Source organism: Epinephelus lanceolatus, chromosome 14, assembly GCF_041903045.1.
Source record: "Epinephelus lanceolatus isolate andai-2023 chromosome 14, ASM4190304v1, whole genome shotgun sequence".
Classification (NCBI taxonomy): Eukaryota; Metazoa; Chordata; class Actinopteri; order Perciformes; family Serranidae; genus Epinephelus; species Epinephelus lanceolatus.
Window position 1 is genome coordinate 13,599,152 of NC_135747.1, and position 26,829 is coordinate 13,625,980.

A 26,829-nucleotide genomic window follows, 5' to 3' on the forward strand; every position below is an offset into this window, starting at 1 on the left:
CCACAGAGCAGACTGCATGAGCAAGCAAAGGCAATAAAAATAGTATAGTGCTGATACAGAATCAGTTCTGCTGTGCGTTACTGACAGTTGATGACCAAAAATTAAAGGGAGCCAGCATTACCCAAAAAAGCAACTCAGGCTGTAGTCAACAAAGGAACATTTTGGTCGACTGAAATACCTGCTTTTCAACCAGTCGATTGGTCGATGGGGAGAAAAAAAACTGCATATTATCCCTAGATAAACTCAATTGGCCAAAGTGCTCTGAGTGCATTCCACCAGGTAGCGTTGCATTCGATCACAGTGGAAGAGGGGCAGATATCACAAAGACCAACTGTCACATCCAACACGTACATGTGATAAACATCAACAGTAATCAAGGAGAAATGAATACTGCTGGCCACATGGACTGGGGGATTTATCCTCTCTCCCTATATGTTTCAACCTTCCCTTCATCTAGAGCCATAACCAGAGCAAGTTCTCTCTGACTTTCATACTTAGCGGATACTCCCTATCATAGCAACCAGATGCAACCAAGGCATCTCAGCTGAACAAAACACCGTGCCCCTAAAGCACTTCCACATTGCCAGCTGTGCGTCTTCAGAGGACTGTCTGGCTTTAACAGCTGGGAAAAAAGCTTTGGTGGACATATGGCATTATGAAAGTATCATTAGCAATCATTCCACCAATGAGAATTTTGTCAGAGCATAACAAATAACTAATCAACCAACCAACCAACCAGAAGGTGTCAGCCAAAAAACAATAGCAGTATAATTATACTTATTATATTTCTATGTAATGTTTATTAATTTAAATTATTGTTCTATCAAGAATATCGCAACTTCTTTTTCAGTAGCCAGTAGGGCCTATACTTGAAGGTGGAAATATAAACTGCCAAAACTTACAAAAAGCATAATGTTGTGTCCTGTGCACCAAATATTCCAGCTCATCTTTGCTTCAGAATCTATTAAAAGTTTTTAATATTTCAACTAACTGATCATTATCCAACTTTATCAATGACGAAGCAGTGCCTGTTTGGCTTTTGGAGCTATTCTTAATATCCATTACTTGCTTTCTATCAGACAGCAGTCTATCTATGTCTTCCGTTCAGTCTGCGCGCGTGCACACACACACACACACACACACACACACACACACACACACACACAGTTTTATGCTCTATGTGTGTGTGTGTGTATGTGTGTGTGTAAATCGGTTCATTGCATTGCTGAGGTGCTGATGGAATGGAGTCCTTAGCGATTTTGTTTATCTCCTTCTCCCACATGCATACCGTGGCTCTGGCCTCCCTCCCTTGACGTACAGTAACACTGAGTCACACACACACAGACGCATACACAGACACCGCTGACACAACTACCTTCTTTTTTTTTTTTTTTTTTTTTTTTTATGGCATCATCGATTACTGTCAGCCAATACCTGGACTTGCTTCTGTCTGCATCATCAGGTTTCAGGAAGTGATGATAAATGAATAGCAGGACTGCTGTGGCCATGGATATAGGTTTCTAAAATCAAGACATTCTTAGACTCATTTTATTTAAGGGCAGAGGTGGGGAAACTGAAGTAAAGATCCACACTGGATCCATTGGACATCTAGTTAATTATGATTTTTTTTTTTATCTAAAAATAACGTAGTATTATCTTAGACGTTAATGTCAGAAACGACATTGGCATAACATATCACATATGTACAGAAACAAAAATGTGATGCTTTAATATCAAATATTTCAAACTGTCTACTTCAATTATCATATTTAGCTGTATATATAATCATGCATTGCATCATTGAAGCCCAAGGAAATAAAGAATAAATATGTATAGTTACATAATCCAAATAATACTGTCCGCACTGAAGACCAGAAATTATGGGATATGTGTGAAAACCTGCAGTTGAGGGGTGAATAATTGTTTTAAATTGTATAAACTCACAACAACATACTAAAAGCTGATAATAAAAGAGTAGACTCTGGTTAGCACAAATTATTTTTTATGGCACTCTGGTTAAATAAGTATTTCACCATTAGAAGAATGTTTAGTGTAGTTCTATGCAGTAGAAAGATGCAAATACTTTTAAAATTGGTCCTTCATGACCAGAGAAAAAGGACTATGAAATTCACTTTTGCTCAAGAGGCAGAAAACCTACAACTACCACAATCGACCCGATAAATTCTCCCGCTGGTAGGTGATGTCACACAAACTCGCCCATTTGACGCAATGGTGGCCGGCTGGTAACAAAGGATCCTGTATAACAGTTAAACTGTAAGCTAAAACATGTTCCTGAAAACATCTGAGGTGGGAAATAGGAAACCCAGTAACAGAGTCTTAGTTTTTACTTGATAAGCGCTGATTAGTTTTACCATTTGATCTCAGTTTTTGTAAGCCTCTGTTTTTACTATGCAGGAAACAGTATGGCGCCCACTTCCTGTTCATAATCTCTGGCTATTATAGCTAAACAGGGCACTACAATATGTTTCTGAAAAAATTTTAGGCAAGAAATAGGTAGTGCAGTAGCATAACCTTGGTTTATATTCAATCAGCACTGTCTAGTTTACAGATTGATCAAAGTTTAGTCCGAGTTTGAGCGAGACAGAGAAGGGTCGGTCTGTCTCTTGATCCACTTCTACACTCTTTGTGTGGCATGGGTGGCGAGCAATGCGAAAATGAGGAAGTAGAATCTGTAGTTTGAGCAACAGCCCAAGAGCCAGTTAAACTCCGCCGGATGACGCCTTTTGTGTCGCCCAACACTGGTTGAAAAACTGCAAGGTACGTAGACCTTCAAGTGGCATTTACTTATAATAACTTAAAGACGGTTGTGTGTCACCCTTAATCTGGCACTGTTTTCCCATCAGTGTCTTGGACTGGCTAAAACTATGCTGAATTTTGCTGGATCCCATCCCCTTGCTCATTAACAAATAATTTAGCAATTTACCTTCAATAGAAAAAAATCTCAAAGAAGTCTAACCTACAAGCCAAGGTCAGATGACTCTTGCCTCTCTATAATGAAACACTATTTATGCAGGGAGGAAACAATATGAGAAAAAGACAGTGTCAGAAAACATCTCTGCGAAAGCTGGAACTGTCCATCAAACAGGTTTACTTCCTCGCATGAAGGCAGGTACAGAAATAAGGCAGATGTGCGCGGGTATGTGTCTCTGTGTGAGAATATCTGCACTGGTAGATATATTCAGGAGTAAGTGAGCTGTGACTGACATAATAAAGGTAAGGAGTAAGGATTGAGAGGAACACATTGAGCCCTGCAGTGATATTTTTGGGATACACACAACACACACACATACACAATATGTATGTCAGTGGGATTGTGAGTACACAGGCACTCATGCTCAAGCTCAAAGCAAGCACAAATAATTCACCCCTTTCTTTTTGTCTGTCTGTCTCTATCGCTCTCTTGTTCTCAAACACACGCACGCACGCACGCACGCACACACACACACACACACACACACAAACTGGCCCGTAACAGATAAACCTGAATTAGACAGGTGAGGGGGAAAGAGAGGCAGAAAAATGAAGCATCAGCAAGATAATATTGCACTCTAAAACTGAAGAGGGATGGGGAAGGAAAGGAGCAGTGTAGATACCCTGGAGCTTTTAGCCCAGGCGTGGCTCCGGGAGAGGTGTAAAGGTTTATTTGCAGGATTTAAAAAGCCAAGACTAATACTTATAAGTTCTTTGATATACTAAAATCAATTTCAAGACCAATTTCTGCCACTTTGTGTTAGACTACTGGGTCAAACATTTCTACTGTGAATAAAAAACACCAACTACCAAGCTTTTTTCTGACTGTTAAACCCGGTGAAGGTCGCGGAAACCTTACCTGTCATTAGCAGAAGCAGAGACAGGAGGAGATGTAGTTGCAGCTCCCCTTGGTTTATTGACTTTGGCGTACAGTCTGTCAAGGGGGTCGTCATCAGGGATGGCTCCAGGGTCGTTACCATGATTCCCGTGGCCTGGAAAGGCAGATGGGCCTTGTGGGGAAGGGTTGCCTGCATGGGCATGCTGAATTGTACTGTAGGGAGGCGACTGAGAGGGTGGCTGCGGCACTGGAACCATATCTCTGTCCCTGAAGGATTGTATACGGGCATAGTTGGGGTCTGTGTCATCATCTTCCACATCTGGATATGCCGACCCACCACCACCACCTTGCTGGTCTCTGGACCGTTGCTCTCGCAGCTCAGGATGCCCTGCTTCGATCCTGACAGACAGATGGAGAGAAAGTTAAGACGCCTAGAGATGGACTATTCCGATGAGTGGACTAATGATGACTGAGGTTCAACAAGAGCTACCACAAAGAAATATCTTTAAACAAACCACACAGAAGCCCACCATTAATAGAGAGCTCAAGAATGACAAGCATGGAGTGGAAAGAGGGATAAATAAAAGACAGGAATGGCAGCGATATTAATGAATTGGTTTCAATGGTTTCCATGAGAGTAATAAGTGAACAATCGTCTGCCATCAGGGGGGAAGACAAAAGATAGGTGCAGAGTTTTCCTTAATAGGAAAAGACACGAAAAAATATACACACGGTATATACACAGTATCTGAGTCTGTATGTCAGCAAATTTAAAGCAAGAAAAATCATCACCATCAAAGCTCCTCACCTTTCCCTCTCGTCTTTCATCCTCTCAAACTCATGATCACTCAGAATGTCTGACTTCTGTCGCTGCAGAGCTGCTTTTGCCTCCTTTTTCTCCTCTTTTTTCTTCCCAAATCTGTGCAGAGAGGCAGAGAAACAGACAGAAAGACAGAGAGATGGGCATCAGACACAATGAGAAAGAGAGTACACAAGAACATCACATTATAATAATTCTGTATGGGGATTTAAGCAGTGCTCAGTATAATGTGGTACTGTGGAAGCAGGACCAAACGCCACATTAACACCCTTCTTACAACAAACACACATGGCTGAAATCATTCACGTAACATGAACGCAGCACACTGTTATTGAGTGCGAGAGCAGACTGTGACTCAGTGTCAAGACCAAATGAATCATCTCTGCTTCTTTTCAGCCTCTCACTCACACATACATAGCAAGAAACACACAAGCAAGAACACATACAAATGTATATCACATTGCAGCTTATAAGCTTATATATGGCACCACATCCACCACTTCTCCCAGACAGGTGACTTTTAAAACTGGTAGTGGTAGATACTGATACTTGTAAGCAGCTGCCATAGCTAACATAACCCTCAGCCTGCATTGCTGCTGCAGCTAAATTTCTACCCTGCAGCTAACGCTACAGTAAAGTCACAGTTAAATTCAAATGCTCCCAAAACATCCTCCCTTACTGACATTCTTTCTTCTTTGAGATCAAGAATTTTAACTATACCAATAACTCAAACTCACTCTCTCTATATATGTACAGTACAGGCCAAAAGTTTGGACACACCTTCTCATTCAATGCGTTTTCTTTATTTTCATGACTATTTACATTGTAGATTCTCACTGAAGGCATCAAAACTATGAATGAACACATGTGGAGTTATGTACTTAACAAAAAAAGGTGAAATAACTGAAAACATGTTTTATATTCTAGTTTCTTCAAAATAGCCACCCTTTGCTCTGATTACTGCTTTGCACACTCTTGGCATTCTCTCCATGAGCTTCAAGAGGTAGTCACCTGAAATGGTTTCCACTTCACAGGTGTGCCTTATCAGGGTTAATTAGTGGAATTTCTTGCTTTATCAACGGGGTTGGGACCATCAGTTGTGTTGTGCAGAAGTCAGGTTAATACACAGCCGACAGCCCTATTGGACAACTGTTAAAATTCCTATTATGGCAAGAACCAATCAGCTAATATAATATATATATATATATATAATATAAATAAAGATGTGACATACAAGAGGCCTTTCGTTTTAGTCTTGTGCTCCTTTGACTCAGTGAGCTTTAGCGCTGCATTTTAAGGTCCCATCCAATTAGAGGTGATGAAAATTTCTCTGTTTTGCGACGTCTTGCCTTTTATTTTATTTTCTGTTGGCTTCGCTTTCAGACAGCTGTCCAGACACGTTAACATGTGGAAACATGCCCACTGCTTAACCTCCGGTCCCCACTCATTTCCCACCCAGGTCGGGAGGGAGCTAACGTTAGCTGGCTAGCGGCGAAACACATTGCTGCAGAGACATTGTGCCCACCCTCCGGTCTCCCCCAAGGTCACCCTGGTGAGTAAGCTGCTTCAATTTGAACCACAACAAACCTTTTAGCATTTTCACTATGTTAGCACTACAACCTGTGCTGACACTGCTAACGTTAACATAGTCAACAATGCTAAAGGGGAGTTTATGGTTCAAAACTGAGCTGCTTACTCACTGGTGCGAGCTAGAAGGAGACTGTAGAGGGGGCATTATGTTTCCGCTGTTCGGTTGGGACGGTGTTACTAGTTGTAATGACTGAATAAACGGTGCTGCTAGCTAGTTAGCTCCCACCAGACCAGGGTGGTGCATAGTGCAGTAAACTTAAGAGCAGGAAAATAAACCCACAGCCCAACATGTGTGACCAGTCAAAAATATTCTCGGCAGTTAACCAATTAACAGTTAACATCCCCACTAGAACTATAATATACAAATACTGTAGGCATAAAAGGCACATAGATATGTATTAAAAATAGGTAAACAATAAGTAGTTGGACAAACAAATATAGAGTGACTATATAGTCTATATGTAAAGGTTAGTGATTGCAATGTAAAGTGCACTGGAATAAATGGAGTATGAGTAGTTCAATAAATTAGATAGAGGGAGGCTATATGTAAAGCTATTGCTACTCTGTACAGCCTAATCTAAATTAAAAGATGGCATACACACAATAGACTAAGAGGCCCGTCTTAAGTGGCCACATATCAATACTCAAACCACACCAGTCAATACAGTTTGTGTGTGGTCAGCATCAACAGCGTACTCAGCACTACTGGACACTGCACAAGTCATTACCTGGACAAGACTGTGGGTCGCACACATGCCCACACACAAAGAAACTTCATTACTAAATGTGAATGAAAGTTGACCACATCTCCGCTTACAGGTCGATGACAGAAACACAGTTAACTTGTATTACAGCTTGAGTGTAGAGAGATACAGGGTGTAAAAAGAGAAACCATTAACAGTGAATGATGAATTAAATTTCATTGTTTTATTCAGGTTTTTTTACTGCTGAAATAGGATTTGAGTCAACTTTTATGCAGACAAAGGTCTGATTGACTGCACTGATAACTAAATATCAGAGGCTAAAAATGTCATAAGCACGTATAGCCTGCTCACAAGCTGGCACAAAAAAATGGAGTGGGGGGAAAAAGCACTCCCCTCATTGAAGCTCATTAAACTTTACACCCCAGCAGCTGTATGGCGAATAGGATATGGTTAATTGAGCCAGTCAAAACTGTTAAATAGTTAATATCTCCAACATGCAAACCGTGACCTTATAACACACTTTATGTTTTATTTATCTAGTGAATTTATTGATGTGTTAGCCTTTGGTCTACACTTCCGCTACCCGCTGCTGCTGATGTTTATGAAGTATCACCATACCTGCTTGTGCATTATTTATACATTCATTGTCATTTTAAAGTGTGTGACTGATGCGTGAATGTTTGGAAGTTTAGCCTATGCATGTCTGTGCATTGCTAGGAAAAAAATAGTGCAATGTGCATTGAGGTAATGAGGTTCTTTGAAATGCTTAATGTGGACTGGGGGGTAAAGCAGCCTATTCACCACCCATAGAGGGGAGGAGGGCTCAATGGAAATGACGGGCCATAGCTGTGTGTGTATTAACAGCGTGAGTGCGTATTTGCCTCACAGGGGACAAGCCTCGCTCTAATTACTGCTACCTACAGAGTTACAGGCTTACCCTTTCCTTCAACCCTCTCTCTTCCCCTCACTTACCCCTCTTTCACCTCCCTTCCTTTTTACCTTTTCCTCCTCTTTTTTTTTTTTACCTCAGCGCTCTTCTCCCTTTTCTCTCATTAACCTCATTTCTGTTCCTTTCCATCCATAGCTTACCTCGCCTTCACCCCTTCATCTCGCCACCTCGTTTGGCATGTCGCCCTTTGGTATCAAACACTTCTCTCGCAGCACTTAACCTCTAACACCTCCTCCTCTCCTTCTCTTGCCTCAGCTTTTAAACAGAAAATAAAAATGATGGAAAAGGAATTCGGGATAAGGCTAGATTTTATGTTTGTATTACATGTAAGAGTTACAGAGTGAGGGGAAATCTAAGTTATAATGGTCGTTAATGAAGCATCTAACAGAAACAGGGGAAAGAGTACCTCAATATACTTTAAACCTAACCTAACACTCATCATAACAAAAGATATTGCAGATGGATGGACATATATAGGACACAACAATAAGATTAATCCAGCCATTTGCTTTTTAATTCTTCATACTGACCTCAGAGACCAACCTAACCTAATAACAATATATGTTTTATATTTTTTATCAGCATTTTGGATAAATGATGGAAAAGCACCACACATTAAAAAGCTAGTAGGGGACACAAAGGCAGATATTTTAACTGCACACCCCTACATCCTTGATGAAAAATAATAGATACACTTTAGCATCAGGATCATCTCCATTTTGCTACTTTCAGGACATAATCGACAAAAAAAAGACAAAAATGGAAATAAGTGCAAAATGTAACCAGTGCTTTTAACCTCTTAAAATCTGGTTAAAAGCACTGGCTACCCACTGAAATATGGGGGTTTGAAAAGAAGAAACTGAAGTGCTGTAGAAAGAACATTCAGCAAAATACTTTATATAGCTTTAGAGCCATCTCTACAGTGAGTACTATATGCCCTCTGGACACACTATACTTCTCTACTTTGTTACTTTATTTCAATCAACTGCTCACTCCGTCCTTTCTTCTCCCCCTCCCTTCATCACTGCGTTCATTTGTGAGGGCGCTTTCTCCACAGGGTCAAGTTCCACGGTGAAGACGAACAAGACCGATTTCAATAAACAAGAAACCATCTGTAACTATGTTCAATTTACCTACATTTAGCAGCAAATGAAAGGGAAGAGAAGAGTGAGGGACAGCGTTGCCAGGTGTACGATACTTATCGTATTTGTACGATAATTTGGCCCTCTGTACGATGTATGATCAATAAATAATAAATAAAGTACGATAATTCAGTATGCCAGAGTTTTTTTTGTGAGCCCTGAAGTCATTTGTTCCCATCTGACATGTTTCCAGCCAATCGCACTTCGCTTAGCATCAGATACGGGTGACGTTTGTCTCTGATCAATGAGCATGATTGGCTGAATGGTCAGCTGTACCCGCCCCACGAGGTACTAGGACCCAGGAAGTCGAGCGAGAATGAGATTCAAAACAGAAGAAGAGGAAGAGGAAAAACAGAAGCAAGGAAAATGGAAAAAAAAGTAAACACTAGAGTGATTATATTTAAGCAATATCACACGAGAGGGAGTTATGTTGTACTCTGTACATTGTCACGGCTCCGAAGACAATTACAGCCCTGACGATATACAGTACAACGTCACGACCTTGAGTGTGATATTGCTTTTATACAACAGTTCAACAACAGCTTAAACAGCAATGCTGAGTAAGGAAATGTTAACAAAGGGTGATGAAATAAATTATTTAAGTATGTTATGTAGCGCCGCGAAAAAAACAGCAACAAACATTTCCCCCAGTCCCTTGCCAGGCAATGCAGCACACACGCCAGGAATTCACAAGCTACTCTGTATTTACATTGATCTACAACTGTGTAACTTGGTCCAGTTCGGCTGATGAAACGTTGGCAAACCTGGATGTTGGCACGGCCGGATTCAGCTTCCACTTTCCCTCATCCTCATCAGTACCTCATCAGGTGATCATTGATAATTCCTGACCATGATCGCATAATTTTTGCTCCTCTCCAGTTGTCGAGCTCAGCTCATGTTACACAAACACACCTGGAGGTCTGCACAGAAGAGTCTTGGCTTTCCTTTTCCTCATCTTCTCTTGACGACCACTCATAATTTAATTCAAATGTAATTTTGGGGAAAATATCCATCTTCTTGGTGTAACGCTAGTGTCAGTTTGCATCAATGTAGCGAGTGTGACAGCTGGTTAATTAACGGTTGTATTTATATTTATAACACCTGTGAGTGGAGTGATTTTACTGTTACATATCCCAGTGATGTTATACTATATATATATGTATATATATATATATATATATATATATATATATATATATATATATATATATATATATATATATATATATATATAATATCAGGACTCATGGAATGCCTCTCTTGCAATCAAATTACTCGATCGAAACTAACTGTTGTATAATTGCCTATAGCGCATCAGTAGGATTGTTATTTTGGATTGTTATTTTGGTTATACAATAATTTCCTTCAAAACACGATAATTTTGAGTCTCTGGTACGATAATCCTACATTTCCCACCTGGCAACGCTGGTGAGGGAGATATTGAGGCAAAAGAAAGATGTGCAAAGATAATGGACACCTACAGCTTAATTAGGCCTACTCTTTCCACTCCTTCTTGATCGTGTTATTACTGGGCTATCGTGGGAAGCAACATGCATGAATGCATACACATGGACACAACTGAAAATACAGCACACACATAAAATACAGGCAGAAACATATAGAGGCCACAAACATACATTCATCAGGTTGAAAGTGTGTGTGCATATGGCCTTTTGCAAGTGAAGGAAGACATAATATGAACAGAAAGCTACACACAAGAGCAGAGAGAATCAAAAGCAGATAAAAAGGGACAAGTCTTTTTCCTGCCAGGACCTTCAGGCAGAGCACAGGGGGTGTCTGGGCTGATACGAAGCTGAGTGTATTTGTCGTTGTAAATGCACGCATATGTTAGAACAAGACAATTTAAGTAAATAGGACGTAAATTGGCTCGTCTCATAATGTCATGACTCTCATGTTTGACCTTTTTAGCTCTCTAGGCAACTTTGAGCAGCAGGAAAAAAACATAATTTGCATCATTTGTGTTTGTTTCTTTTTTCTTTTTCTCATTATGACTTCTACCTGTCGACAAATTCCTTTTCATTTTATTCCTTTAACATGTGTTCTGTCCAACACAAGTAATCACAAACCATTAGCTAAGTGTCACCACACTGCACATTTACAAATTTGGAGAGGTGCTGGAGGTGAAAATAATTTTCTAGTTTTAAGTATTTTTATTGGCCATTATCCTTTTTTTTTTAAATCCTTTTTTTTTGTCTATAATAAATTACTGTAAAGTGGAAAATGGAGAGGCACATCATAGCCACATGTGCACACACGTAGTCTGGACATTCAGAGTACTTTTTAGAATGACAACTTACGAGATTATCACTTGAGTATAATTTCACACGGGATATCAGAGTAAGAACAGCTGATTAACAACCAGTCAGGACGAATAAATTACCTCTTGTTCTTTCATCAGTGGGAACAGAATGATGACTCATGAATATTCAGGACCTAACACCCAAATCTGTATGGAAAGTGTATGCGAGAAGGATTTAATTGGATATATATACACAGGTTTCTTAAAGCCTCCATCTGTGTAGAAAGAAGTGGGATGAAAAAACAACCCCACAACAACAAACATTCAAACATTTTAGCTTGATTTCTGATTTGGGGGAGGGGGGGTATTCTTTGGAAATTACTGTTTCTTTTCATGGTCAATTTTGTTGGGATACAAAAAAACAATGTAAGTAAGTAATATGTACCGACACAAAATCTGCTGTACAAAACACACCCACATAATTACTTACTTATTAAAAACAAGGCGAGTGTACATAAGAGGTTGATTCAACTTTCCTCACTCTGTTCCCAGCCAGTCTCCTTGAATATATTTTTAAATATCAGCCTCATTTAACAGAGCAACCAGCGGCAAGTACACGGCAACTGACTGTCGTCACTCCAAATATTTCAAAAAGTCTTCTACAAATACCAACAACGCTGAGAGCCAGAAAGCCTGTATAAGCCTCATTACATGCTTGTTTATGTTAGATTTTCTTCTACTTCATCTTGCATGCTCTTGACACCGTCCACCTGAATGGACTAGAAAACTTCCTGGTTTAAGGCACACATTTCCTGGTGGCAGCTCAAGGAGAAAAGCAGAAGAACTATGGGTTGAAAGGTAGAAAGGGGAATCCTAATTGCTAAGAGATCTACAAAACACACACATACATTAACATGCAAACAGACGTGCCACTTGGAATGGCGAACAGTGAGCAGAGGGTTGTTCCACACTTGTGCCTCTGAATAGTCCTGACAAACGAGGAGAAAATGAGTGCAAACATCTGTGACTCTCACTTCACCTATTCTTTCTATTCTTCTGCACTTCTCTCACTCCCTCCCATTGCCAATCTGTAGACACGCCTCCCTTTGCTATCATTGGAGAATGGCTCCCTGAGGGAATGGATGATGGACAAGAGCGTGGCGATAACAAGCACATGCACACACACACACACACACACACACACACACACACACTGTAAGGAAGCATACATTGAAATGCAAGCACACTCATATACACACACAAACAGATGATTGGCAGGCATGACATCAGTCTGTGACACTCCAATGACTTTCTGTCATGATTTCTGATTGGCAGCTGGTGGGTCCTTCCCCCCCTTTCAAGCATGTGCTCTCTAATTATGAAACAATGACAGGCAACGTCTGGTCAAAAGATGGGTTTTACCCACATAAAGAGCCTTAAACAGCTCAAATTTACCGTTGCCTTCACCAAAACCTGACCATATTTGTTGGACGCTACATAGCTGAAATGCTAGCTAAGCAACAGTGCTATAAAATATATCAGATACTTATCCAAATACGGTATTTTAACTTTGTGACATCTCTGGATTGTCAGTAGAAGTCTCGTCTAAACTGTATGAGGGCTTATTTATGCATAACGTTAGAGACAGAGACGGACGGAGCCTTCTGTTTGTACTCTGCGTTCATTTGGTTGATATTTGCTGCATGTTTTCTAAAAGCTAACAGATACGGACGAAACGGAGCAGTACCACCAGAGATCGTGGAGGCAGTGTAGTGTAGTTCAAGCAAGACGCAACCACAGTAGACACCGAAGAAATTTAAAAAATGGCGGATCGGAACAAATTGGTAATACACTGAAGAGAATTCTCTGTCCACATGTTGCAGCGCATATAATGGTGGCACAGACCACTGCCATCTACAACGTTGCTTCTATTTAAAGGTACATTTTTACACCGCTGCCTTGCTTGTTGTGTGAACTTCTGACTCTGCCCTCTAGTCCTATCTATCCGCTGCATCTATGCCATCATAAAGGATCCATCAAAGTATGAGGACAGTGCCGTTTACAACATTTGAAACAAACGTATCTATTTTCATACTTAAAGGGAGCATAAATGAGCCTTTAGAGGCACATACCTCTGGCTATTTTTTCTTAATTAAGTATTTATTGTCCATTATTTCCACTTTTTTTTATCTTATTAGTTAATTTTATTTATCTATATGTGTTGACATTATTACACTACTAAATAGTGTTTAATACTGTTTGCATGATGCCGTTCTACAATGATTATATTGTTCTTAGAATAATGAGAAGGAGAAAAATAGATAGCCTAGCTAATTAGCCAGTACAGGCACCCCCATGGTTGAGATGCGCTGATGGTCCCAATGATGGGGCACTTAGAGTCTAACAGGGGTGCTGCATTTTGACCAGCTACAGAGAGCAAAGAGGGGGAGAGGAGGAAGGAGGAAAATTGAGGCAAATACAAGCGAGAGCGTAATTACAGGCATCAGTGAGAGGTAAAGAAAGAGAGTGGAAAACGATGGTTCTCTAATTGTAACCTTAAGTTTCTGTGCTTTTTTCTCCCATTCATACATTTTCATACGGTGGCTGCATTCTCCAATTATGCTGCTCTTTGAGCTCTAAGTTTTGCTAGGGTAAAAAGCCCTCTAAATGACATTTTGTTATAAAAGTAGATCATTTAGCAGACACGCGTACAGATACACACACATATACACACAGAAACTGAGCACTGCTAGATGGAGGTGAGTACAACAGTGTATGATTACAACTAAGCAGGCAACCATGCATTTATTATCATAGATTCTCATAAATTCACACCATTTTAAATCTGAAAATGAGCAACATGCGCACATACTTTACAACACGCATCTACAATCACATAAACATGATGCAACAGCAGCGCCTGTCCATCTTTGGTTTTGGTAAACCTTGTACATTCCCAGTTTCACCTCATAGATTACCATATTTTCATTCGTACAGACTGTCTCTTTTACAACCAGAACACACACACACACACACACACGCACACATGCACACACACATACAAACAGATGACACAACAGCTCGGAGAACCATACTCTCAACTCATGTTAATTATGTCTGTAAAGTGTTAAGTTATGGTCGAAGGTACTGCATGTGTGTATGTGTGCAATATGAATATTCAGAGAGTTGCCAGATTTGATTAAGTATCAACTTTAATGGTCTGAGCAAAGAGAAAATGTATCACAGATATAACAGATCAGGAAGGAACAAAGGGTCACAACTGCAGACAATTCAGAGACAACACACACACACACACACACACAGAAACGGAGTCTGAGAAAGATTCATAGCCACCACGTGCCAACTATATGACAACCATCTGACTGCGTGACCAATCAGGTTTTATCACCACATGATTATTCATGACGGTAGGATGGTTACCAAAGTGTGTGTGCGCGCGCACACACACACACACACACACACACACACACACACACACACACACACACACACACAGATGATTGGCACAGCTGATTGGCAGGTGGCAGCAGTTCAGATGACAGAGTGATGGAGCCAGCTGTCCACTTTAAAGGGCATTTTAAACAAACGTTCACAGTCTGGGTTAACAACATGAATGACACATTGCAGTAATAGCATTCAACTCTTCTGCACCTCCGCACCCTCTCTCAATTAATGTGAAGAACTTAATTGTAAGCTGGCCTTTTTTTTAAATTACCAGTTCATTTGGACAATACAATGGATTGAGTTCCACAGTACTGTAAGAGAGAAATTTACTATTGGAACTCCATAGCAATAACACTGATGTGTGTCTTTGCAGTTGATACACAGAAATAAATGTAATATATGTTAAGTAATTTAGTGTGTCAAATGTGTTAATCAACCAATGACACACATTAGCATTTGCTCCTGTAGAACCAGACACCTTGGAGTAAGGTTGAGTATCCCATACCACCTCTCCTCCAGACCATTAGGCCAATCAAAGCTGGCCTTAGATGAATATGACAAATCAGCAGCGTGGCCTATATTGAGCTGTGCTGAATAGCACCAATTTGCCTTCTCAGTCTACCTCCATTACACGCAATCAAATGCAGATAGGGAGCTGGAGCTGGAGGGAGCAGACCGAGAGCAAAAATTGGAATGATGCAAAGATTACGGGGGTTGGGGGTGTGAAGAGAGATGGGGAGAGGTTACAGAAATATGGCTAGAAAGAGAGGGAGGAGAGAAAGGGTGAGATTATCACTGGCCTCTAATCAAGACCCCCTTATGGTGATGAGACATAGGGTGGAGAGGAAATGTCTAAAATATCCTTGGGTGTATTATATGGTTTCTTTAGGCATTTAAGACAAGACATGATGGGGGAATTAGTGGGAAGATGAAAGGATGGATGGAAGGATAGGTGCATAAAGGGAAAGCTTGGTTAGATTAAACTGGAGATATTCTCGGGCGTGCTGCATAGGCTGCCCAGACCATAATAACACGGGGTAGATAGGCGGAGGATAGATGGATGAACACAGAAAGAAGGGATTGGGCGTAACCTTCCCTGAACTCTGAAGCACTTAAAGCATTGCTAAGATGGTAAGACGGAGTGATGGAGTGAAGGAGGTGGATATCTTTAGGTGTGTCATGTATTGCCTTGGAGCTGTAAGGGAAAAAGAGCAACAGAGGATTGTGGGAGAGACGGAGGCGGAGAGGAAATGATGGAGATCCTTCGGTGTGTAATCTGTGAATGTATAGGAACTATCACATTGTGCCACAAATGATCCATTGGTCATATGTATAGTTTGCACAGTGGCCCATGCTAACACCATAAAACAAAAAAAATGGAGAGCATAAAGGGTAAGAATGAATCAAAGTATAAAGTGCAGTATAAATCTATGACTGTGTTTAACTGTCACAAGGGAGTTTCTCCTAGGGCTGCACACTTAATCGGATATTAATCACGATCAAGTTTTTTTTACTAGGAAATATCACAACATTTTTGACCAAATGCCTTGACTATTGGTGCTTTTGCAAAATATTTACACAATAAGATTTCTGATAATTAATCATCAGTCATGTGGATATGATGACTAAGTGGGTAAAGACATAACAACAGCTAGAGCAGTCTGATAAGTTCAGAAAATTCAATTATTTCGCTGTAATGCATCCTTTCAAACCAGAAAAAGATAACACTTAGGAATTACACTTAGGAGATCAAGATATTCAAAATCTAAGACAATATCTAGTCTCATATCACAATATCAACATAACACAGATATAATGCCCAGCCCTTAAATAAAAGCCATTTAAGATTTGGGTGGACTGACCCTTTATCAAGTTTGAACTACAAGGGGCATTCTTCCATGTTGCAAGGTCATATTTTCCTTTGAGGCTTAAAGAATTTGTGATTTGTGTAGTTCTATAAAGGCCATGTAATGAAATGGCAGTAGTAGTAGTAGTAGTAGTAGTAGTAGTAGTAGTGTCAGTGAAGATTCTCAGTCATCCAGGTCATGGTAATCATAAGTGCTATATTGTAGGGCAACTGGACTTGCTTGCGTTTCTTGAGGATATTTCGCCTCTCATCCAAGAAGCTTTTTCAGTAGTGGTTGTTGTAGTGGTTGATGTTGTAGTAGTAGTAGCAGCACTAGTAGTAGTAGTAGTAGCAGTAGTAGTAGCACTAGTAGTAGCACTAGTAGTAGTAGTAGCACTAGTAGTAGTAGTAGTAGCAGTAGTAGTAGAAGTAGTAGTAGCACTAGTAGTAGTAGTAGTAGTAGTAGTACTAGTAGTAGCACTAGTAGTAGTAGTAGCAGTAGTAGTAGTAGTAGTACTAGTAGTAGTAGCACTAGTAGTAGTAGTAGTACTAGTAGTAGTACTAGTAGTAGTAGTAGTAGTAACAGTAGTAGTAGTAGCACTAGTAGTAGTAGTAGTAGTAGTAGTAGCACTAATAGTAGTAGTAGTAGTAGCACTAGTAGTAGTAGCACTAGTATTAGTAGTAGTACTAGTAGTAGTAGTAGTAGTAGTAGTAGCACTAGTAGCAGTAGTACTACTAGTAGCAGTAGTACTAGTAGTAGTAGCACTAGTAGTAGTAGCACTAGTAGTACTAGTAGTAGTACTAGTAGTAGTAGTAGTAACAGTAGTAGTAGTAGTAGTAGCACTAGTAGTAGTAGTAGTAGTAGTAGTAGCACTAGTAGTAGTAGCACTAGTATTAGTAGTAGTACTAGTAGTAGTAGTAGTACTAGTAGCAGTAGTACTAGTAGTAGTAGTAGTAGTAGTAGTAGCACTAGTAGTAGTAGTAGTAGTAGTAGTGGTAGTGGTAGTATTCAACCCAAAGTTGCATACTGTGCAGCGATGTGTTGAAGTGGCTACAGGGTTTCCAAAGATGAAGGCACGTAGATAAGCAAGTTGGTACTGTGGGTCTACATTAAACCAAAACTACTAATCAAAAACAGTGGGTGAAGAAGGAAGGAACATTCTGTATAGTACGCACAACAACCCTCTATCCACGTTCCCATCTGCCTGAAAATTTCTCTTTATTCATAAATTCATTCATCAATTCATCAATTTGACATAATTATGAACAGGCTTAGGTCTAAAGAGCCATTTGCACATTCAACTGCATGGCAAAGACAGCATTTTAATATCATAAAAGGTATAATTCTGCTCACTATAAGACACTTTCATACCAATGACTAAACACTATATGTGGAAGAGAGAAAGCACACTGAAAGTGAGAATGTCAAAAACAAGGTGGAAAAGAGGTGAAGGAAAAGGTGGAGGCTTTCAAAGAAAAGAGCACTGAACCTTTTCACTCAAGTAAAATTAGTGCATATTAGTCTAATTGCCTAATATTTCACTTTCAAATAACATGCAATTCTGAGATGTAATCATTGTGATAAAATCGGACTTTGAAATCTGGAAGTGTTTTTCTGTGTTCTGGTTCACACAGAGTGCTTTTGTAAGTGTGTTTTAAAAGGCTGCCGCTGTATTTTCAAGATCAAATTGCATGCAAGTGTTTTTCTTAAGATCTGTATCTATGTAATGGTCATGTGAAATCCCATTTCAGAAATAACCGTGGCGAAAAAACCTGATGGTAGGTAGCAATTAAGGTAGAAAGTACAAATTGTTCATTGAAACACTTTGGCCCCATTCATGCTGTGCGTCTGCTTATGCTCCATTCACACTGGAAGATATAGTGTTAAAGTTAATCACATGAAATAGTTCTGACAGATAATTTTCAGCACCTCTTAAGGAAATTGGGGCACCGCTCTTAGAGTGGTCTTTGTGTGCCTGTGAGCATGTGATAGTGTTTCATGAGGGGGAAAAAAGACCTGTCTTCATGTTTTAGGATTATTGTTTTGTCTGATATAGTGTGAAAGCATGAGGTGCACAGAGATTGTTCTTATTCATGTGCTTAACATACATATTTATAGCTGACAGACTCCATAATCAGATTTTCTGACATTTAAGGAAAGCAGGATTTTTGTAACATACACACGGGTTATTGCGGTGGTACAAACTGTGACCTCATGTTAACAGGGCAGTGGGTTCACCTGTGTGAAATGTGTTACTGTAGTCATCATGTTGACATTATCATCTAAATTATGGACAGGTTATTTTAAAAAAAGGGAGTAAGACATATGTCAAGCTTATACAAATATCTATGTCGGCCTGGATATGATATTCAGATTAAAAATGTGGAAAAAATGTGATGAAAATACATGCCCATACAACGCCATATACAAACACTGCTGTTTAGCCTCAAACACACACATTATCACTGGAAGCTGAAAATGATTTAAAACATCAATGCTGGATAGAAGTGATTTTACTGGGTACGTCAGCCATTCTGCAAATACACGCATATACACACATAAAGGGACAAAAAGGCATATGGCCACAAAATATGTGCATCAGACCAACAGACACACACATGCACACACACACAGTTACCTACCTCAGCAGGCCAAAGCCTATTTTCTTGCTCTTCTTCGCCGTCTCCTCCGGCTCCTCTGCTTTGTTTTTCTCTTTCTCCTTTACTTTCTTCTTGTTCTTTTCCTTCGTCTTTGTTTTCAGTTTATTTTTCTTGTCTTTTTTGCCTTTCTCCTCTATCCGATCCCCCACTCCCTGGCGGGATGAACTACTTGCAGGGGTGTCCCGGCCTGAACTCGGCTCCGAACCGTCATCTAGAGGGAATAGATGAAGAAAAGGAGAAAGATGGGGATTAGAGGGAGCTGAGGGGGTGGAAAGTGTTCTTAAGAGTAGCAAAAGTGGTCGTAAAAGAAAATAACTGCATCAATTACACTAAATGTTTACACAAAGACACTGCCAATGATCAACACAAATAACTGTAGAAGGAGGCCCTGGCATTACGTTGAAGTAATAAACTCTTTTTAAACTAGGATTACCAGTGAGATGTTTTATCGAAGTACTAAACCTACTGAAAGATTTATCGGTGAAATCCTGATTAAAAGTAGTTACTCTTGTAAAACCAACCTTTTTGTAATTACAACTTGCTTCCCTTTTGTCCAAAGTGAACAACTGTTTTGCTGATATGAGGCAAACAAGGACATTTGGATAATTTATCATTATTCTGTCTTTACATAATGCTGAGTCATCAGCATTGTCCAGAAACATCGCTGTGTCCTAATTTTCAAGTTAACAAAAAGAAGAATAGAACTCTTTAAGAGTGGGTTCCAGTGGCACATAACAATGGAGTTTCAGCATTTTTGCCAGAGTAACTCAGTAAAGCAGTAAAATCAAGAATCATTAGCAAATCTCAAAGCATTACACAATGCAGTGAAGACCACATATAAGGTCATCACATAAACACAAGCACGCATACTGTACAAACAAAGAGACAACAATGCAAAGCATATCCACGAATGAACAGACCACATACACACAGGCACGTACACTTCCTCTTCTCGGCATCTCTGTGGCAAATATATTAACTTTACAGTGAATTAATTAAGTCCTGAAAATAAAGAAGCGAACATGTTCAAAGCCTAAACTGCGACGGCTCATTACTTCTTCGACAGACTGGAGGCCTGGCCTTGAATTACAATGATCACACACACAAACACATATGCACACGCACACAGAGACCACTTGTCAGATTTTAAAAGATAACCAAACCAAATTAGTAACTTCAATTGAGATTTAACTTTGTGTGGATATTCACTTCAGACTTAATTACAAAGGCTGTCTAGCAACTGAATTGAATTGCAATTGTGTTTATGTGTGTGTGTGTGTGTGTGTGTGTGCGCGCACCTTCTTGCTTGTGTTGGACCTGGTAAAGGCCTTTGCACAATGAGTTGGTTTCTTTCATCTGAAATTGTTGGACCTCTAAAAATAAGTACAACCTCACGTTGTGTCAATCATGTTTGCACAGTGAGTCTGAAACATTTGTCCAGAACAGGTTCAATTTTCTGCGTTTTGGTGTCCATCAGAAGCCATTACACCTCATTTCCACTTACATATGTGTAGGATGTCCATAGATCCATAAATATACAGATGGTACCTCTCGTGTCAAATGCAAGAAAGTACATCTCTTTATGGATGGATAGAAACCTGACCTACAAACTACCTGTAGCCATGGGGGCTTGGAACATTACTGGGACAAAAACAGGACCTGCCAGTTACTTGGCATGTTTTGTAAAATATTTAATTAAAAACGGCCTAATGAGTCATAATGATGATCTGACTGTATATAATGTATAACCATATTTCAGCAGAATGACATTACTCAGATTCACAATGTGTTAAAACTAGATAGAAAAGTTCTTTTTCATTTTACAAACTCACCTGACAATCAACATAGGCAACTGAATTGAATAAATAGCTGATTAGCCAGTTTGCACACACATCCGCAAACAGTCAGAGGAACGGGGCACACAGAATCATTTCATAACTCAGATAGCCCACTTTCAACAGGTCAGATTCTAATATTTAGGTGGATGACGATGAAGAGGAGGAGGACATGGACTGCACACAGACTAAGAGGCACTGCGGAGACAGAGACAGAGGACAGCTCAACCCATTCACGCAGCTGCAGTTCCAAATGCAAGACAAAGGAAGCGAGAGTGGTGACAGATAAATAACTCCAGTGGAGAAAAGCGAGAGAGAAAATGTGTCTTTTCATTTTGTCTTGTCTTGTGAATTTCTGTGTGCAAGGTTTGTGTGTAACGATTTTTTTAGATGACAGATTTAAAAAAATGCATCCGGAAAAAACGGACTCAGTGTGCAAAGGTGCTCTAGTCTTCCCTTAAAGGTAGGATCTGGAGGATTTTCAAACAAAACAAAATATAGACATATACAAATGAAATCCTGCTTAATCATCACCTATGGGCTTCTACTCGTGTGTGGTGGTGACTCTGTTTGCAGAGCTCCTGCCCTTTAACTGTATTTTGATGTTTTTGTGAGCTCTGACCGCTTCTGGGCGGAGATTTCCCCAGCCAATGAGAGAGCGCAGGTACCTTGCCCGAGCGTGTCCGAGCGTGCACCAGCGCGAGCCTTGCCTGAACCTCTTCTGTGAAGTAGGGTTGGGTCGGTTCTCGGTAATACCAATTTGGTCCGGTACTTGGACCGGGTTTTATTTTTTGAGACCGACCGGACCGCATACTTGGGCAGAATGTACGCGGAGCGGACGCCACGGAGGTCCGCCCGGTAAAAGTGGACGTCCGCAAGCCCTGTGCGCGCAAAGCACGATGGCGCGGACTTCGCTCCGCACACCAGTGTCACACAAAAGACTGTTTGGCATGTATTTTTCACATCGTGGGGATTTTTACACGTAGTCTGCTCCGCTTATAGTAAGCCAGAGTCTGTGAGCACCTGTGTCTGCCTGTTCACCAAGCGCACAGCAAGCAGGAGAGAGAGGGGGGTGGGGCGGGGACTGAGCTAGGAGGTGCGAGTGTGCATGTGCCTCTACTGTAGCCTGGAGTTTGTTTAATAGTGACGGGGAGTCGATAATGGCGGACAATTTAGTCTCGACAAAATCAAGGAATGCGCCACTATGGCAACACTTTGGCTTTGAGCCAGACGAAGGAGGCAACCCTTGTTTGCACTGACTGAGTAAGCTAAACCTGCAAATTTATTTGTAAGGAATAAAAGAAACAACTTGTTACTGTCACTCTGTTGTGCTAAGGTCGTTTTTTATTTTAAATGAGTCAAGTGTGCCCCCAAGTGGTGAAAATCCGGTATTACTGACTTGATGCGGTTTTTTTAACAAAAACCGGACCGTTTTTTTTTTTTTCCTCATACCGACCCAACCCTACTGTGAAGCCTTCTTCTGTACCTCCGGGCTCCGTACACCCGGGAGAGTTGAGCCTGATAGCCAAATTTGAATGTGTGTTTACAAACAGCAACTGGAAAATCCTCCAGACCCTACCTTTCAAGAGTTCAAAACTGGAAATGACCACAACAGATATCCCTATCCCTATAAAACTTTTTCTTTCCATCAATTTACATGGTCAGTTGTATATACTGTGTGTGTGTGTGTGTGTGTGTGTGTGCTTGTGTGTACATTAAACCTTTCAGTCAGTGCCAAAAGCGATATACATTACCAGAGCTTAAACACTCTATGAAAAGGACCAAGCCTCATCCCCAAATACTTTTATTTTCATTCCTAAATTTGTTTTTAATGACCAGACTTCAAAGTCGGGAAAATCCCTACATCTGTTTTACAAAATGAGTGCAGACCACTGTTTTGTTTTCTGACTCACATGTAAAATTTGGTGAATCAAGACTGGTTGGGGTGAAATTGGATGTGGGTTGCAGCAACCTGTCAGTAGTAATTTCTTCTGATGTGTAATGAACACCAAACATCAGAAGAAGTGTGGCCAACATTGATGCTGTGACATATTGTTACCATGTGCCGTCATATTCAGCCAGTCCGGGCTCTTTCTTCTGCTATGCTAAACACTCTAGGAAATTTTTATATTTTGCGCTCTGCCTGTCAGCCAAGTCAGGTGTGTTTTTTATTAACTATCTCATGGCACAGAAGTCACCACAAGCCAGTATAATATGCATTTGTTCTGTTCACAACTGATTCCTATTATTTGTAGGGATGGTGTGTGAAAAGACATAATATGAGGCGACATAAAACAAAGAAAAAGACAAAGATACAAATGAAAAAAATAATGTAACACACATTAAGGTAGCACAGTATATTAAAACAGAAAGTGAATGACAGAAACAACTATTTAGCACTATAATCCATCCCAGCTGACATGAGACATCAAAGCCAATGACTCAAAGCCTCTGCTGAATAGTCCTCTTGACAACTAAATTCACTGGAAACTGTGAAGCACTGTGGTATTAGCTGGATTCAGCTCAGGATCCCACACAATACATCAGCTACACATGAACCCTGACTAAATATTCACTGTGCTGTCAAAATGTTAGCCATGTTTGTTTGCCGTTCTGATCAACAGTCGTCTATAGCTACAACTGCTAATCCATCTCTCAAAAACTGGCAGACAGTAGCTGACGAGAATTTACATTTAACACTGAAGTGAAGATACAATTTAAGCCCAAGCGAAAGTGCACAAATGTACAGAGAGAGAAACACAAATAGAAAACAGGAAGAGATCTGCAGTGGACGTCAGTGAACTGTTCTCTGTCAATTAACAACTGCTTTCAAAGTGTTGAACATTTAGAAAGACGGTGACAGATGTGGCCACTGCGTGTGTGCCGTGCTGACATGCCCTATTAGTCCTATCCTGTGTGAATGTAGTGATCTGAAACAGCCCAACTCATTACTCTAGTGGTGACTGATAAGAGCTTGCTGCTAATAACACAGCTGGGAATTGAACTGCCCCTCCCAGTGCAACAAAGCAAGCAGCTCCCATTTAGCTCCTGGATAAATATTTAAAGCTAAAAGCCCAGATCTGGACTGAATCGTACATTGTAAGGCAATGCTGCTGCTTAACTTCTTACATGTGATGACACTTTGAAGCATAGTGTTCTTCTGGCAATGCCCTAGTCTTGCTTTGTTGGCAACAGTTCTGGATTGTTCTTTGCTAAACTTATCAGAATTGACAACAGTGGACTGAAACTGTGCTGAGCTCATGAGTGGCTTTTCAATATAGTGGAGAATGTTGTTATTGGGGAACATACTGCACATAGAAGTAAGCCATGAGTATCCATCAGTCACCATATAAGAAAAATCCATCTCTAGGCACTAAAGGTATGTTAACTACTAGATATGATCTGTACATTGCATTAATTGTCAAGAGAAAAACAGCAACTGTGACATTACTGATAGGAGTGTGACCAAAAGTGTAACATATTTGAATCTTTAAGTGTGATCCTAAGGGGCAGCTCCATTATTTATTCCTTTTTTTTTTAACTTTCCATATCCTTCTGTAGCTCTCAAGCAATGATACTTATGTATTTAAATCAGAAAATTCTAACTTTGGTAAAAAAAATTTTTTAAAAAAATAAAAAAATAAAGTATATTTTAAGATCAAAATGCTATTTTTCCAAGCCCTTCTACCAAAAACTTTTCTCCACGTGACCTGACGCGGGTTTCTGCATGATGATGTTGCTACGTATAAACCAACGTACTGCTGTGGACTGAGAGGAGACTGAGGTGGCAGATAGACCAGCAGCCCCATGTGCTGTGCAGTAAAATTACTATCTCTGTCTGCAGAGACTGGTGGCTTTGAAGAGTTTCCTGTCAGTAAGGGCTGTCTGATGGCAAGATATAATGGTGGGAACAATATAAATACAGCGTGCACTTTAACTGATGTTGATATTTTTTGGTGGTCAGCAAACGGTGTGTGTAGTGGAGGCCATCAGCACTGTAACCTACGTCACTGCTTTTTGTTAACGGTTGAGTGGGAGTTTCCACTTGAAAAACACAGATAGACCCGCCTCTCAAAACAGCATTTACAAAATATCAGAGACATTTTCCTTCCTTGCCTTTTTGCTGTTTCTTCCATGTTGATAGAATTTAAAGACTGAGTAACTGCATACATACAGCACAAGATAAACAGAGGAAGGAAAAAAAACAAAACAAATGTCCCCGACTTAACAGACGGACACCCTCTTCACCCCTTACCATCATCATCTTCAGGTGGCCCATCATAGGATTTATCAATGGCTGCACGGAAGCTCTCGTTGCAGCCTCTTCCTCTGACCATATTTGGACGAGGTCGGTGGAAGGGGAGGAGTTCGTTTTTTCTATTAACCTCTGACATGGCTGTCTGGAGACTCTCCAAGGAACTGGACTTCTTCAGGCCCAGAGTAGGGCCGAGTTCCACAGGAGGCGATGGAGCTGGGGAGACAGAGAGAGACAAAAGGTCAGAGATGTGTTTCTGCCAGCTTGCTCTGTTTAGCTTGGACTGCAGGTGATAATAATAATAATAATAATAATAATAATAATAATAATAAAAAATCGGTTTTATATAGCGCTTTTAGATACTCAAAGACGCTTTACAAAAGAATACGCACAGAAACAGGCACTCAAACAAAACATTCAATCAAACGACACTCAAACAAGACACTCAAACAAAAGGCAAATAAACAACACTATACACTACACTACAAAGGGACCACATATTAAGACAGAGAGTGGGTGGAGGATGAAGGGGGGAGGATTTTCAGATGCTGTAGGTGATCCTGAAGATGGGACTCTTGAACTCTGACACACTCCCCGTGTGTCAGAGTTCCGGATTGCCAGGGGCAGGGAGTTCCAGAGGGTAGGGGTGGCGATGGCGAATGGTCTGTCCCCCAGGGTGCGGTACTTGGTCTTGGTGATGGGGGTGAGAAGGTTGGCATCGGAGGAGCGGAGGCGGTGAGTGGGAGAATGGCGATGGAGGAGATCGGTCAGGTATGAGGGTGTAAGGTTGTTTAGGGCTTTGTAGGTGGTGAGGAGGATCTTGAAACTGATGCGTTGTTTTATGGGAAGCCAGTGAAGCTGACGGAGGATGGGAGTGAGTGAGCAATCGGGTAGCCGAGTTTTGAACATATTGCAGTTTTTGAAGAACAGTGGTGGGGAGGCCATACAGGATGCTATTGCAATAGTCGAGTCTGGAGGTGATGAAGGCGTGGATGAGTGTTTCGGCGGCAGAGGAGGAGAGAGTGGGGCGAAGGCGTGCAATGTTGCGGAGGTGGAAGAAAGATGTTTTGGTGACGTGGTTGATGTGTGACTTGAAGAAGAGTGCGGGGTCCATGATGATGCCGAGGTTTCTGACCAGGGGAGGGAGTGACAGAGTGACCATTGATGCAGAGTGAGAAATCCTGGGAGGTGGGGAGGATGGATTTTGGGCCAAAGATGATAATTTCCGTTTTATTGCTGTTGAGTTTTAGGAAGTTGTGGTTCATCCAGGTTTTGATGTCGGTGAGACAGTCGGTGAGGGTAGAGAGAATGGCAGGGGTAATGGCTGTGGTGGTGATGTAGAGCTGGGTATCATCGGCATAACAGTGAAAGTGGAGACCATGGCGGCGGATGATGTGACCTAGTGGGAGCATGTAGAGAATGAAGAGGACCGGGCCAAGCACTGAGCCTTGAGGGACTCCGTGTGAGACACAG

At 40.7% G+C, this 26,829-nt stretch overlaps 1 protein-coding gene across 7 annotated transcripts in view; it reads right to left on the reverse strand.

Moving 5' to 3' along the window:
* LOC117251034 (partitioning defective 3 homolog B-like) overlaps nucleotides 1–26,829 on the reverse strand; it is a 266,671-nt gene that overhangs the window by 86,715 nt on the left and 153,127 nt on the right. For all 7 annotated transcript variants that reach the window (XM_033616998.2, XM_078174376.1, XM_033617001.2 and 4 more), the window contains 4 exons: nucleotides 25,357–25,572; nucleotides 19,249–19,477; nucleotides 4,638–4,748; nucleotides 3,851–4,228 (listed from right to left, as the gene is read on the reverse strand). In XM_033616998.2, the coding sequence (XP_033472889.1) occupies nucleotides 3,851–4,228; nucleotides 4,638–4,748; nucleotides 19,249–19,477; nucleotides 25,357–25,572 (934 nt within the window). The remainder of the gene's footprint in view (nucleotides 1–3,850; nucleotides 4,229–4,637; nucleotides 4,749–19,248; nucleotides 19,478–25,356; nucleotides 25,573–26,829) is intronic.